This window comes from Primulina eburnea, chromosome 1, assembly GCF_022965805.1.
Source record: "Primulina eburnea isolate SZY01 chromosome 1, ASM2296580v1, whole genome shotgun sequence".
NCBI lineage: Eukaryota > Viridiplantae > Streptophyta > Magnoliopsida > Lamiales > Gesneriaceae > Primulina > Primulina eburnea.
The window spans coordinates 57,034,998-57,051,963 of NC_133101.1; the positions used below are offsets into that span (position 1 = coordinate 57,034,998).

The window sequence follows — 16,966 nt, forward strand, 5'->3', positions numbered from 1 at the left end:
CAATATGTCATGGTGTTACTATATCTATGTCAATGTGCCCAAAACAAATGGAAAGATAAAGACAATAACAAGTCTCCCATATACGTCTACTATGGGTGACATAATGTATGGTATGATATCTATAAGACCTGATGTAGAATATGCTCTTAGCGTCACTAGCAGCTATAAGAAGAATCTCGATCCAATGCATTGGAAAGCCGTGAAAGATATTGTTAAGTACTCGAAAAAGACTAAGAATTTGTTCATGGTTATGGGGGTGGAGAATTGAAATCGGAAGCCTACACTGATTCTAGCTTTCAATCAGCATGGACTATTCAAAATTGACCTCTACTTTTGTATTCATGCTCAATGTTGCTGCTATCTCTTGTAAGAGTTTCAAGAAATACAGCACAACAAATTCCACCACTAAGGCCGAGAATACATTGCAAGCATCAACCACAGCGAAATAGGCTGTATGGATGAGGAATTTCGTCCAAAAATTAGGTGTTATTACTAATGGAGTTGATCTAGTCTCGGTGTGATGTGACAACACGCTTGTGTTGCACAAGCAAATAAACTGTCTCATTAGCAATCCAAACATATATTTAAGAAGTTCAACATCATCCAGAAGATTGTATAAAAATGAGACATATCAGTCGAGAGAGTCGCCTCTACAGATAATATTGTTGATCTACTGACAAAACCCTTGCCAGTATCATTGTTTGAGAAACATCGTGAAACAATGAGATTAAAGTTTATGGGTAGTTGGTTATAAGGCAAGTTAAAAATAGTTAGAGGGATGTCATGCAAGCTAACTTGTGGCTAAAGATTTTATTGATTCACATAACAATATTTATTTTAATATAATTTATGTTTCATATTTATTTTGGTATTTACTTTATCTATATACTCATTCATGCTGCATAGATAAAGATCATTGATTTGCTGGTAATTTAGTCAACGCAGCCTCATATGTACTCGTTAAAGGTATTGATTACACACAATGACACCATGTGTTGTATACAATACATTAAACATAAAGAAGTTTGCTTCTATTCGTTTCTTAATTGTTTCTTGAAATATGTTGTGATATTTGTGATATTGTTTGCATATAGATTGATAATAATTTGAAATTCGATTTATTATCTGGTTTATTAAATTATAGTTTTTATTGTATATTGTGTTTTCCACGGCATGCAGCGTGCTGTCGATCTCATTTTATGCGGCGTGTGGTAATCTGTCGATGCCAATTTTTCCGAACCGGATCACCTACTATGCACAACATCTTGCTGTGCACATATTGAATTTTTTTTTTATTTTTTCACCTTTTTCCCTCTCCTTTTCTCTTTTGTTTTCCTTCCATTTTTTTCCATCTTCCACAAACATTAGCAGACAATTTTATATGAAATAATATAAACATTTTAATTCTTTTATGTTAAATTAATAATTTCACAATTAAAAATTACTATATTAAATTTTTACATGTGAAAAATCGTAACATTTTTTTCGAATTTGATGAGTATTATTAATTTTTTTTGCAACGAACAAAATTTTTAACAATATAAAACTATTAACATGTTAATGCTTAAATTAAAATTTAGAACATTCCACCATGCAATATCAAAAACTAAAATTCAACACCTCATTTCCATCAAAAATAAATAATTCATACATTTTGAAACTTCATTTCAACTAATAATGTTAATCGGCTATTCTTTAAATAAAAATCTACTCAAGAGCATTATTGGATATATCTCTATTGAAATCCATGGCTTCAAGAGAATGGTGAGGATGATCAAATTGTGCCTACATTAAATAAGAATAAATATTATAAAATCAATTTTACCATATAAGAATTAATATTTTTTTGGCTTAAAATTTTTACGCACTAAAAAATTTCTAGATATCATTAAAGTTCATATCATTAATAATTCAGTGAAATTGAATTGACTTCCAGTTGCTTGAAGACATGCATGAGGTACCGGAGGTGCTGAACAAGATACGAATAATTCATCGTGTGTTCCGATGTCCTACAATGATTGTAAAAATAAGAAATCTAGATAATTTTTATTTCAAAAAAGTATTAACATTAGTTAATTTACCTCGACTCTCAAATTTGTTTTTCTTCGTTTTGCTTGAAGTTCTACCCAACTCTTCAACCTTCTTGACTTTTTCACACCATTTCTTTTCTTGAATCCTTTTGCTTGTATCATAGAAGGTCTTATCGATGAAGTCCTGACACCACCATTGTTGTCTTGACTCACTTCAGTCAAACGCATTTTCATGACTTGCTTGGTTAGATCACATATCGAATTATGCACCAAAGAGAAAGTTGATGGGTGGACGGAGGCTTCGCTTGCCAGTCTTACGAGCATCATACAAATTTTTCTATATCGTTCTGTACTTTCTCGTTTAGGATCTTCTTCGACTTCATTGCCCATACAATCGTGTACCACTCCACTCCTAGCTTTTCTCGTCCATCTATTCAAGATATAATGCTCTGGCAGTTTTTTTACGTCATGCACATCATATACTTTCACAGCATGACAACACAATAATCCAGTCATTTCAAATTTTCGGCAACTACATGAAATCAACTTTGTGCTAGGATTAAATGTCACCCTCCATTCTCCTTCTTTATCAATTCGCCCGACAACATATTCAAATAATGGTTGAGTTTCATTTTTATATTTTATGTAAGCAGCTGCGAACAAAACAAACTCTACTTGAAATAGATGAAAGATAGTGAGGGTATAAATTTCAGAAAGTTGACGCAACATAGGAGAACTCTCTAGCTTTAATCTCGATAATTTTTGGCGTGTCTCAAATTCACATCTTAGCTCATTGTTCCGCTTTTCCTCCAAGACCTGTTCGAAGTGCTTAAAAAATTGCATTATATCTAAGTCGGGTTTCATACAACTCTTGATATCAGATTTGACACTTTCACTGAGTTGTGTATTTCTCATACCAAGTGTGAAAGCCATGTTCATGTAACAAGCTACCTATTTCTCCTTTATATAATAAGTGGATTGCAGCCATGTGTTTTCTTGAAATGAGAACCATCTTTCATCAAGTTTCCCAAGTGTGATGCCATTTTGCATCAAATGTCATGTGCAAAATCCATGAAATACCTCAGGCATCACCTCCTGTAAGGTCTTTTCCATAGCTTGATCCTAATCAGTGAAGATGGTGAGAGGCTTTTTTTGCTTGTGTGCCTCTAAAAAAGTTTCAAACAACCATTTAAATGATGATGCAGTCTCATCATACAAATGTGTTGCACCAAAAGTCACTGCTCCTCTATGATGATTGAAACCTGAGAAGATAGCAAGTGGTTGGTATGCACTGTTCGTACAATACATGGGATCTAGTGACACAACATCACCAAAATACTGATAATCGATTAGCATTCTCGCATCAGCCCAAAAAACATTAGTTATCTGTTCTTCCACATCCATCTGATTAGCATGGTAAAATGATGGATTTTTAGATAATTGTTGTTGAAAATATCGCATCAGACAACCAACTTCTCCATATACCATACTTCTTTGTCTTTTGGATTGAATATAATTTTTAGCATTCAACATTGTATAACCAAGACCATCTATTCCCCCTGCATGCTTACTCATCAACTGCAAATTTGAATTTTGTTTAAGCCCAACATCCTATGCCAAATCAAACTCATAGGCTTGAACTTCTGTAATTTTACATTGGGAAGACAACATATTAACTGTTTCTTGAATATGGAGTGGGTGATTATGCTCTTCGATAAACTCATTAACTTTATATTTACTATCCACAAATGTGACGCCCATTCTTACTTTACACTTTGTTCGAGTCTCAAGCCGAGGATTGAGTGTCGATGATTCTCTTTTGTCTTTTTTACGAACACCCTCCTTGCATCAAACATGTTTATACGAAGTTATAAATCCGGTGTTCTTGTTCTTGTTAAAATAATACTTCCTAACTCCAAATCCAGTTTTCCCACCATATTCAACCCAAAACTTCCAAGACTCGTCTAGACTATCAAATTACATACCAATCTTAGGCTTGAATTCGATATTTGAACTAAAATCCATCAAGAATCTGAAAGTATGAATAAATTTTTTGGCTTGTTTCAGATCAATAGTAACATAAAAATACAAACCAACAAAATCAAATAAAAAATTCGATAGCTAAACAATTAGAAAAAGATTTAGACATTTAAAGGAAGAAAAAATCGAACCTTGTATGTTATAGTATTTCTTGCAAAAAAAATAATAAAATTGAGACAGAGAGGATAAACGAGAAAAAGAAGAAAATGGACAAAAGAAGACGAGATGAAATAGCCGAGAAGAAAACCTGTGACCGCCATTTAATAATTGCAGTAGGATCTGCAAAAGAAGTCATTAAGAATTTAAATTCAGAAACTCCTAAATATGTCACACTCTTAAAAGAACTGTCCAGCACATGGACAAAAGAACAATTTCTATATGTGGACATAAGTTTTTGGAGATATATCTCAATCATCTTTTCAATCATCTTCTTAAGGGAAAGATTAAATTATTGAAGACACCAATATGGTTGATCAAACTCAGGATGCATAAAATCCATACGAAGATGAAGATATTTTTGCTTTAATAAATTCCTAAAAAAACACAATGATTTTTACATAACCATGACATAATATAAGGGTGATAGTAAAAATAGTACATGAAACGATTATTTGATTATTTGTGGAATGTTACCACTGAGTTAAAATAAATATTTGTATAGTGGAATATGTCCACTAAGTCATATTTTTGTCTCGTTTTGTAAATAATTTAGCTATATGTCATATCTTATAGTTGAAGAATAATATAATCACTATACTATAATATAATGTCAAGTCCAACTTTTGGTAATAATATTAATTTTAATACCATATAAGGAGGCATACACGCTTGTAATAAGAATGTAACATTTTCATACGCAATAATAAAAGTTCTCTATTCTCTCTCAAAGTTTGATACTCTATATGTATCTCAAGATGCATAAGATCCATAGGAAGATGAAGATAAAAAAATTCGATAGCTAAACAATTAGAAAAAGATTTAGATATTTAAAGGAAGAAAAAATCGAACATTGTATGTTATAGTATTTTTTGCAAAAAAAATAATAAAATTGAGTGAGAGAGGAGAAACGAGAAAGAGAAGAAAATAGATAAAAGAAGACGAGATGAAATAGCCGAGAAGAAAACAAATGTTTATACTATTTCATATAAAACTGTATGAATAATATTCGTGGAAAAGAGAAAAAAAAAATAGAGAGAAAACAAAGTAGGGAAAGAGAGAGAAAAATGGAGAGAAACTACGTATGGAAAGAGAGAGAAAAAATTGAAAAAATAAAAAAAATAAAAAAAATTCAATGTGTGCACAGCAAGATGCTGTGCACAGTAGGTGATCTGGGTCCCAATTTTTCAAAGATAATTCCTACCATCTCCCGATAATTTATGTTGGATTAATTTCAAATTCCCCCATTCCTTAATTTATGTAAATAATTAGGATAGATTTGAAATACACTTAAAATAAGAGTCCAACCAGAGTCTTTTAATAGATCATCTTAAATCACTATGAAGCAAATATAATTTTAAAATCCACACATCAAAATCAAATTCATATAAGCTAACTGTTGGATAAAGTTATCAACAAAATACTGAATAACATACAACTTTGTTGTCTTCTAAAAATGATACACATGATTGATTCCCATAACAGAATCTATATGTATTGCAGCAGATAAAAGCGAATGCTCTTCCCTGACAGCACAATTTATACTTGCTAATGGTTTGCATTTCTTAATTTGACATAAACTAAGATACGAGGGATTTCATCGGATCAAATCCATTTACCAGTTTCTATTACGGATTAACAAGAGCTTCTTCGTCACCTGAAGGCTCACCCTTGGTCGTGTTACAGAAACTAAAACACGAATAATCCATCTCCCTCGATTTCAAAAGCAAATACAGCACAATCCCACATATAAATCCCAATGCAGCACTAGATCCTGTCATTGACACAGCTGCACAAACCAACATCACAAAAGAATCTTCCTTGGAGTTCATATCTCTGGATGCCATAGCCAATTCGATTCCAGCAAATAACAATAACACCCCAAGAATCCCAATTGGAAATTCACTCAAAATTCTCACAAAAGAGTTCCCAAGTAACAATCCAAGAATCAGTTTTCCTACCCCTAGAAACACAACCGATAGACCACTCCTCCCTCCGAATCTGTACTGACCTGCCAGCCCTCCAGCACCATGGCAAACCGGCATGGCACCGAACCAGCACCCCACCAAATTCATTATTCCTACACTAATAGAAACCTTTGTTGCCGACAAATCTGTACCAGGAAATAGATCATCGGAGAGTTTACAAACAGCTATAACCGAGTTTAAAACGGATAGGGGTATTTGAGGCACCGCGCCTCGTAAAAACCCAATCTTGAAGTCCTCCCAAGTGATTTTTAGGACATGAAATTTCGAGGGACCAAACGTTATGTCGCTAACAATAGAAGGGTCACGAATGAAACACAAAATCAAACCTACCAAAAACACGATCAGCGCAGAAGGAATACTTGCCAAGATTTTAATTCTTCTCTGGACTTTACGCTCTTTGTTTGACAAGGTACTTGGACTTGTGTCGAAGCTGCGGCTGACACCACCATCTCCGGTGGTGAGAATGAGAAAGAGGAGACAAAACAGGGCCAGAATAAGCCCATCAAGCCCGAGCCAGGAGCGAGGATTGTTGGTTTTTGTGGCCGTGGTTTTGGTAAAATCTTGATTATAACGAATATATTTGATAGCAGAAAAGGCAAAAGAGAGGCCCTGCGACAGCTGGATACCGCGGACCACGGGAAGGGGAAGATAGCGGTAGATGAAGGACATGAGTCCAGTCACTCCAAGTAGAAGGAGCACGACAGCAGTGCAGATCCCGGCGGCGCCGATCTGGCTCACCGTTAAATGTGGCAACTCGGTGACGGCTACTGCGGCGATTGATTTCATGGGTTGGACTGGCATCGGGGTGCCAAAAAGGACCCCGGTGGCGATGTTGTAAAGGGCGGTGAAGATGAGAGTGGTGGAAAGATCCAAATTTGAGACTAGCGTAAGCGCCAACACTATTGGAATGTATGTGCCCAGGTCTCCGACGGCGCCACTCAGCTCGGATAAGATAGAGGTCTTGGGGCGGAGTGAAGCAGCGAGGTGGCTGCACCACCCGGATACGCGGCGGTGAAGGAGAGGGATGGTGGTGGAGGAATCTTCAGCCATTTGTGTAAAAATCTAAACTCAATAAAATGAATCAAGAATTGTGAATTTCAACAAAAACTCATCATTTTTCCACGGTGCTGCGGAGAATCGGAGGAAGTAGTTGGGAAATGGCTCTTCAACGATTGATTGAGCCAAACAAAAAAAATATCGGGGCAACTTACTTATCCATGGTTCATAGATTCTTGAAAGATTCCAAAAGCATGTTGATGTTTGTTTGATAAATAAAAAATGACAAATTTATAAACAATTAAAATAAATTGTTTGAGACTGAATTTTTTTTATATTTCATTTCTCTAACATATTTTTATATATTTTCTTGAATCTTCATTTTATCCTCGCTCTTTAAACCATCACTTTATGATTTTGTTTTTTAATCAAATTTAAAATACGATTTTTTTCTTACTTTTTATTAGAATATAAAAAAAATGTTAATATTTTATTGAGTAAATTATTAACTATAATTTTTTAATTAACATTATATTTATACAAATTAAAAATAATATTAAATATTTTTCTCCAAAGAACATATATTTTTCTAAACATAAATATAAAATAGATTTATTTTTTAAAATATTAAAATTATATTATAGTGATCTTTTTTATCATAAAAAGATTTTTTAATATAACATATTAATATCTTTAAGTTGTTTAAAAGAAGTTAATTTTAACACTTTAATAGTTTATTTATAAAATAAAGCACCATAACGTATAAGTTCTTGAAACAACACAAACTTTATTGAGTGAGTCTCATGTGAGACCGTCTCACGGATCATAATCTGTGAGACGGGTCAACAATACTCATATTCACAATAAAAAATAGTACTATTAGCATAAAAAGTAATACTCTTTTATGGGTGACCCAAATAAGAGATCCGTCTCACAAATAATACCCGTGAGACCGTCTCACAAATAATACCCGTGAGACCGTCTCACATAAGTTTTTGCCAACTTTATTTTCACATTTTGTTTTTTTATAAAGAAAACGAATACAATTTGTTTCTTTATATATTGTTGTATGTAAATACTTTTCTCTTTTATCAGAAAAAGTCGTGTGATGAACGCAAAAATACATTATCATTTAAATTAAATACTTTAGTGATTTAAATATGATTGTTGCTGATGTTTTAATTTTTTTTGCCGCAACAAAATAATGTATCTTGCATATTTATTTTATTTTAATTTTTAATTTTTATATTTCTATGTATGTATAAGAAGGTTTTTGTACATATCAAAAACACAAAAAAAAGAAAAAGAAAAAAGGGTGGTACATGTCAATTTTGTGAGACAAAACTCCAACCCGACCTGATAATAAGAAATATTATTTTTTATATTAAAAATATTAGATTGCATTATATGCATGGACTGTATCGACCAATATCACAGATATAGATATATAAACCTGTTTTACATGAGACATATAGTGAGACATGTTGATTGTTGACTCATTTAATATTTGTAGTGAAAAATAATACTTTTTGACATAAAATAAATATTTTTTTATGGGTTGGATAACATAGTAGATATGTCTCACAAAATTAACTCGTTAAATAATCTCATCATATATTTTTTGAAATATTTAAACAACTCAATTTATCTTACTAAATTTTATATATAATTTCAAGACAAGAAATCATTCCAAAGATAATGTGATGTGTACGTGTGAGTAGAAATTTTATAATATTGATACAATATTTATACATATATACATACATGTATATTACTCATCCTGCTACTCTTTTAGATATTTAGCATGAAGATCGTGTTAACGATTTATTCCATTCTACCTTTACACTTATTTGGATTAAGTCATTTAAAATTCATCATTTCGAACACATAATCTAAATAAAGTAAATTCAAATTCATCATCTACTTATTACACTATAATCGAATTATTCAAACTACTCCAATTAGTGATGTAAACGAATCATATCGTTTGCGAGTTATTCGTAGCTCGACTCGATAAAAAGTTCGTTTGAGTTCATTTGTTAATCATATCAAGCAAAGCTCGAGCTCGATTTCGAGCACAAAGCTCAAGCCTAAGGATGTTTAGCTTGTGAGCTGACATGTATGTTCGTTAATAAGCTCGCGAGCTCGAGCTCCTAAGGATGTTTAGCTTGGGAGCTGACATATATGTTCGTTAATAAGCTCGCGAGCTCGAGCTCGGCTCGTTTAGATGGCTCATTTGTTGAGTTGACAATAGTATTAATGTCAATTGAAAGAATTGAACACAAGACCATCAGTATACAGTATACTAAAATGTTTTTTAAAATAACAATAAATAAAATAAAATAATAAAAATACACCGACTTATTCTTTTTTCTCTGAAAATTACATCACCAAGTTATACGTATGTTGAGTAACTTTAAAAATTATCATACTAAAATATTATTTTAAAATGAATATAATAAATTTATATTGTCATCCTAGAAGATTTTAAATTTTTTATGAGTCTATGATGGTTAATTAAAAATATTAATTTATTATATTCATTTTAATCTGATATGATTTATTGATTATGAATTGATGTGATTATATTCGGGCTATCCCGAGACCAGATTGAGCAATGCATGTGAAGTTGCACAAGTGGTGGACAAAACTAGTGGCACCCGAGCGGTAGTGTTTGGCCGCCCGAGCGCCATTGTGCAACAAGTGTATGCTTCGGACAGAAGATGTGGCGCACGGGCGGTAGTTTTTGACCGTCCGAGCGCCAAGGAATAATCGGGAGGCAGAACACCTCGCGCCCGGGCGGCAAGTTTCAACCGCCCGAGCGCCGAGCAATCGCCCGGGCGAAAATATATGACCGCCCGAGCGCCAACCGAGAGTCAAGAAAAAATGACACGTTGCTGAAACATGCAACTTAGGATATATATACACATATACGTTTGTTTCCTTCAGAATAAACAAAAAAGAATCAAGAAAAGGTTCATGTATATGTGTTGAAAATCCTTACGCCTTTTGTGAGAAATCCGTCCGTCCGAATTGTAATCTGACTTCAGTACTGCAATCCTATCAACGTAGGCTACAACTTGACGTAAGTTTTGCTACGTTTTGACATGCTTTGAAATTATTTCATTGTCATAATTGAATAGATTCATATATGATGTTCTTGATATGTTAGACATCGTAGAATCGAAGTCAGATTGAGAAACGGACTGATTATGGAATTGTTATGAATTTTTAGGGTATATTGATTTATACCGGACAGATTTGAAACGGGACTGGATTATAGATCACATTGGATATTGGTTATGGATTGTAACTGTTATCTGGTGATGTTGTATTGACGGGGATATTGAGATTGTACCGTTATACCGTTGATTTTTGAATTAAATCCAGATTGATAAGAGTTGTATCGATTTGAATAGCATATTGATATGAGATTATTTGATATTGTCATTGCCAGGCAGACTTTGAGTTCAGGACTTCGACTGAGCCGGAAACCGACGAAAGAAAGGTATAAGTCAATGTGTATTGGGAGATCGACTTGAGTCGGTTTAGACTTGAGTTTCCCTAAATCACATACTTTATTTTATTGCATTGATATTTGCATGTATTTGATTGATATATTTGTTTCTTGATATATAGATAGCAGGTATCCGATGACTTGTTCTCTTGATACATAGATAGCAGGTATTAGTCGAGTAATCTGATGACAGAAGTGCCTAATAGTGGTGGGATCGCCACAGGCACATTGCACGATGTCATGAGATAGTGTATTGGCGGTAGTGCCATTGTCTGTCACCGGATAATTGGCTATCGATGTGGATAGAATTATAGCTCCTTCTATTACTGGTGATCAGTACTGTATCGATGTGGATAGAATTATAACTTCTTCTATTACTGTTGATCGATGTGGATAGAATCGGAGTTTCTTCTATTACTGATGATCGATACTATACCGATGTGGAGAGAAACAGAGCTTGTTCTATTACTGGTGATCGATACTATATCGACGTGGATAGAACTAGAGTCTTTTCTATTACTGTTGGTTGATATGGAATGCCAATGTCTGGAAACCGGGATCCCTAGGCTAGGACCGAGTCTAGTCTGAGTCGTGGAGTCACGAGCATTGTCGACCGTTTGATATTGATTATGTTTCAGCTGTTGATATATATTGCTGTTATTTGTCCATGCTTTTATGTTTATCATATGATTGCATGCTTCGTTGATTTATACTTGGATTATATTCTCACCGGAATTATCCGACTGTTGTCTTGTTTGTATGTGTACTTGACAACAGCTGGACAGGTTCAGGGTCCAGGAGATGAGGAGAGATCGTGATTAGAGTGGAGGCTCCGGACTTGGATTAGAGATAGGGTTGGACACTTGACATTAGATGTTAAACCTTAGTTGAATAAATGTATGTGGTATAGGAGTTGTACGTTTATATACTGAGATGTATATATTTTTTTATGTCACTACGTTCCGCATTATTTAAAAAAAAAATTAGAACATGTTTATTATAATTGATTAATTAGTCTCAATGATGATTAAGAACATGATTAGCGTCCGGGCCCCCACACTATGAGTATATGATGATTAATTGAAAATTTTATGTGTTAAATTGATATGTCATTCGACATTAATTAATAGTTTAAGTTAATTATATAACTTATTTCATATTGATTTGCTGTCGGCGAGTCATTATATTTCAATTCCTACTTTCAAATATAACGATTATAATGATGAGTACAGTCTGATCTATAGTAAACTGGGGATTTCTTTATTTCGTGGAAATATAATTTTAAAAAAAGAAAAGAGATTTCTTTGGTGAACTAAAAAAATACTGAAACTAAAATTAGCAAGTACTAAAAAAAATCTAAACAAGAATTAAACAACTAAAATGAGTAATAAAGGAAGACTTCAATCTTACGAAAATTTGATTCAAAGATATTTCACTATTCAATTGTACCATATGTCATCAGTCAACAAATTATTCATTCATGCAGTTTCAAACAATTAATTATAGAATTATCGAGATAGCCACTTATAAATTCTTGTGTTTTCCTATACGAGATAGAGGAGACATGATTAAAAAAATTAAAATTCTAAAATAAAATATAATCCTACTTTGGAAATATAACGTCTATATGTAAGAAAATCAAAAAAAAAAAATATCTCAATAATAAGAGTTTTCTTCTATCCAAAATATCCAATGAATCAAATACTACAATTAGGATTTCTAAAATATAGAGTTTCAAAACTTCTTCTATTTTGGTCCTTATTTTAAAGCTTCATCTAGACAACTTCAAATATAATAAAATTACAATTTTAGCCAAAATTTGCTCCAACACCCTAACACTATACATTATATACCCTAACAAAATATCACAAAAGTGTATCAATTAAGCATATCGAAAGTTAAAACAATGAGAAATATTATAACAAGAATACAAACTATTATGAGACTATCATTAACAATATGTTTACAAGAACGAAGTTTGACTTTCAAGCCATTTTCTCAAGCCTACAAATTAGAAAGACACTGGCCAAGTCATGGAAAATAAGTGCAAAAAAATATAAATTCTATCCCTAGTCTACGTATTTATTTTCCTCTCAGTGTGTATGGCACTCCATACATATTTGTTCAACATATTACAAAGATATGCATCCAAGCTTGGTAATTTTCTTTTGGATCGGCCAATGACACTCACATAAAGCAAGATTTTTCATCATCATTGGTTTTTAAGGTAGCATTGGCCTTTGAGGTTCTCAATTCCTCGTATTTCTCCAACTAAATTCCATGCAAAAAGAATGAGAACGAGGTGAAAAATAATTGGAGTGATGATCAACAAAAATAGATGATCAAATGGTAGCACAACATACAAAGTCAAAAAAGGACATTTACTTAGAAGAATGTGATGTGAAGAGGTTACCAAGGATGCAAGAAAAACAGATCAACCAAAAAAGTTTTTATTGGCCTAAAATAGGTTGTGGGGTGGAAATATCGATGAGGCAAGAAAATTTTCACGCATTTGAAGTTATTCCTGAAGCAACTTTCGCAAATGTTTTGGTGTAATTGATATAAGTATGCACACGAGCAAGTGAAAAACACGAAGAAAGTGCACGATGAAACATCAAGAAATGTCCAAAGACTGTGCAACCAACATGAATGGGAATACATGAAAAACGTTCAATGGTTATTCCTCAGGTCTGTTTCATATTACCAACAAGCAGTGGAGGCAGTGGCTGAATAAGAAAACTTCAGTATCTCAGGTGTTGTCAGTGTCTAAGATGTAAGTTCGGAGAAAGAGGAGCTTGAGAAGCATAAAAGAGAAGAGAAAGCACGTTTGCAAGCTAAAGCTAAGCATACAGAATTGGCTCGAATACAAGCTGAAACAGAAGCTGCTGCAGAGGATAGAAAGAAAATAGAACATAAGAGGAAAGCTACACATCAGGCTCTGCAGAAGATGAATCATATTGTTGAAATCAATGAGAATAGTCGGTTCATGGAAGATCTCAAGTCAAGACAAAACTCAAGCAATTTGAATATGATGAGCCACAAGAACAAAATGTTTCACATCATAGCTTGAAGTTTCAAAACTATTGAATCAAAAAAATATGAGGTAAGTCATAAAGTTGGAAACAAAAGCCTCATTCTCACAAAATTCCAAATAACTTGAGTGCATGAGCCTGAAAACATGAGAAATTCTAAAGCATTTGTGGCTTAAAAAATGAAAAAAATGTTGAAATATAACTCTCCTTGAAATTTTTGTTGGATGCCAAAGAGGTTGAACATGCGATTTTCATAAACTTGGATAGTGTCACAAATATGATGTATTCGGCAGTGATACTGGACACGGGATGAAGAATTGGAGGATTTTGCGGGAAGAAGATGAAGTGGAATGGTTGAAATATGGTTTTTACCATGAAAATTATAGGACAAAGTTGAATTTGGAGGAAGAACAAATTTTCTTTTTTTTCCCCTCCTCATATATATTTCTTATTTATGCATTTGGGCCCAATAGTTGTAAATGGGCTAAGATAATAGATTGAATTATTAGACTACCAAATTGGTCCACGAGCCAAATTGGTTCAGAGGGCAATTGTTGAGCCAAACATATGTGAAGCCAACCGGCAACGGAATCCCATCAAATGTGAGAAGCCTAGTTGACAAGCCTATGAAGAAATTTGTTGATGCACACATTTGAAGAAGCGAACCCATGAACCATGATTGATGATCGTGGAAGATGGCCATAAAAGTGCTCAGAGAAGTTGAGCAAAAACCAACAGTAAAGAGCAGAAATCTCTCTCGACAAAATTCATCAAAAAACTACAACAAAGTTTTTGCAAATTCTCTCAACTAGTTGCTCTCATTTCAACTTCCAATAGTTGAATCCCTTTAGTTTTTCAGCATTATTTTCTAGTTTTTTTGTAAAAATATTGATCGAGTTCATAACAGTATAATTAAATTTGACAGTATTCATGTATTTCTTCTATAATTTTCATTATATTTCTCAACCAAATTCTTAGGTTTGAAATACCGAAAGAAAAACAGTATAATCGCGTTGGTCTCTGCTGACTCATCAATTCGACAAAAGAAAAAGCGCAAAAGTGAGCAGGCAGCTCTTATCCATTTTCTTCCGTCTTCTTCGTCAAGCCCAAACAAAAACCCACTCCCTGGTTCTACAATGGCCACCACGATTCCTCACTTCACCACCCCAATCTTCTCCTCCGCTGCTCCGATTAACCCCAGAAAACCCTTCCCCAATCAGAGATCCGCCCAATCGAATAAATGGTGGGCTCCTCTCTTCGGCTGGTCTTCGGAACCCGACTACATCAACGGCGGACTCAGTACGGAGCCGGATCAGGAGGTACTTCCAAATCCAGGTACGTACCACTCGAAGAGCTGCTTGCGGGGGCGATTGACGGAGGACAAGGCGAGGGAACTGCGTAAAAAGACGATCGAGACTTCCAACTTTCACGATATCATGTACCACTCGGCGATCGCCTCGAGGCTCGCGTCCGACGTTTCTCGTTGACTCTCCTCAGGTAAGCTCAAAATTACTAATAATCCGTCGACTGCTACTTAATTTTGGTACCGTTTGGATTTGCGAACAATGGATTTTTAGTGTAAATTTCATGTTTTGTTATTCATAAATAACAGTGCAACGTGATTAAAGCTGTGTGAAAGTAATTTATACGAGTTTCTCATAATCAATTAAAAGCGAAGTCAGAACTCCAGAACGGACTAGCATTCCGAAGTGGATCGGTCCGATCGGATCTAGCCGATATTGTGTCGATTTGGGGGCAAAAATTTGATTAAAAAAAAAATATGTGGTCTCTGATAAATTCTGTCACAAACTCAAAAATCAGAATCTCCACTGGTGTAAAAGAAAATATCTAAAGTAAGACATAACCTAAAAAATGCCCCTCAAATGGATAAAATCCCAAAAACATTCCCACCTTTGGAATTATTTCTCATTATGTCCTTCACTTTTTTGTACATGGACAGGAGCTACCTTAAACAATGTTTCAAATAGCTCTTACAAAAATAATTGATTATACGACATATGAAATATGTGTCTCGCTTTAATTTTGCATAGGGTCCATGTATATTTGAATACATCTTAGTGTATAGCATGAGATATAGATATCCTGGTGCAGTGTAGCATCTTCGGGTTCTTAGAAATCATTAGTAGAACTGAATGAAGCTTCGGACAAACGTTCTAGACCCAAACTCTCGAAACCAACCGATCGCTCGTGTGGTGGCCGAGACACGACCTCTTTTCACATATATATATTTGATAAATATTTACCTTGTATTTATATAACACAAAAGTATTTGTGAGACAGTCTTACAAAACAATTTTGTGAAATAGATATCTTATTTTGAATCATCTATAAAAAAATGTTATATATATAACATAAAAGTATTTGTGAGATGATCCTACGACACAGCTATATATAATAATAATAATAATAATAATAATTGTGGACCAAATCCAAAAATAAGTTTTCTACACTACTTGGCCCGTTTTGGCAATTGGAGCTTGGTCTGACAATGTTCCATTTATGGGCTGGATTTGTTTAACTGGGTTCTCAAATAAAGTTCATTCAAGCAAAAGAATATGTTGAATTTAGGGATAATATACGTGAGCACATCAAGTTGGCATCTCTATTCACAAAATTTATTAACGAGGATATTTTAGTTGATTTTCAACCAAATAAATATGATCTTTTGTAGCTTTTATTTTCTTTTTAAATTTTTTTAAATAATGAACTTCATTTAACATTGCTGACATGTTGATAATTATCTTTATATACTTTCAGGATATATAAATTGATGCATGTTGATAATTATCTTAAAGGTCTATTTCCGATTCATATAGATCAAAGTTGTTTAAATAAAGATTTACAACCAATTTATGGGAGAAAAACAAGAGATTACTTTGAAACAATTATAGTTGAAACTGGATATATTGAAACTCAATATATGGATCGAGCTAAAGACTATGTATTTTCTAAAATAATTATTAAAAAAGTAATATCGGCTGCCAATTGGGGTTTATCTTTGGGACAAGCATGACAACTAAATACTTTTCAAGCTATGTCAAATATGGCAAAAATTTGTGTGAGACGGTCTCACGGGTCAAATTTTGTGAGACGGATCTTTATTTGGGTAATCCATGAAATAGTATTGCTTTTTATGCTAAGAGTACTACTTTTTGTGGTGCATATGGGTAGGGTTGACCCGTCTCA

At 33.7% G+C, this 16,966-nt stretch overlaps 2 protein-coding genes across 2 annotated transcripts; both read right to left on the reverse strand.

The window, feature by feature from the left end:
• Positions 1-1,707: 1,707 nt before the first annotated feature.
• LOC140808751 (protein FAR-RED IMPAIRED RESPONSE 1-like) lies at positions 1,708-2,963 on the reverse strand. Its single transcript, XM_073165982.1, has 2 exons — positions 2,082-2,963; positions 1,708-1,785 (listed from the first exon to the last, which is right to left on the reverse strand). The coding sequence occupies exons 1-2, from the start codon at positions 2,961-2,963 to the stop codon at positions 1,708-1,710; spliced, it is 960 nt and encodes a 319-aa protein (XP_073022083.1).
• Positions 2,964-5,635: 2,672 nt separating this feature from the next.
• LOC140832943 (molybdate transporter 2) lies at positions 5,636-7,440 on the reverse strand. Its single transcript, XM_073197262.1, has one exon. The coding sequence runs from the start codon at positions 7,262-7,264 to the stop codon at positions 5,855-5,857; it is 1,410 nt and encodes a 469-aa protein (XP_073053363.1). The 5' UTR covers positions 7,265-7,440; the 3' UTR covers positions 5,636-5,854.
• Between the last annotated feature and the right edge of the window lie 9,526 nt (positions 7,441-16,966).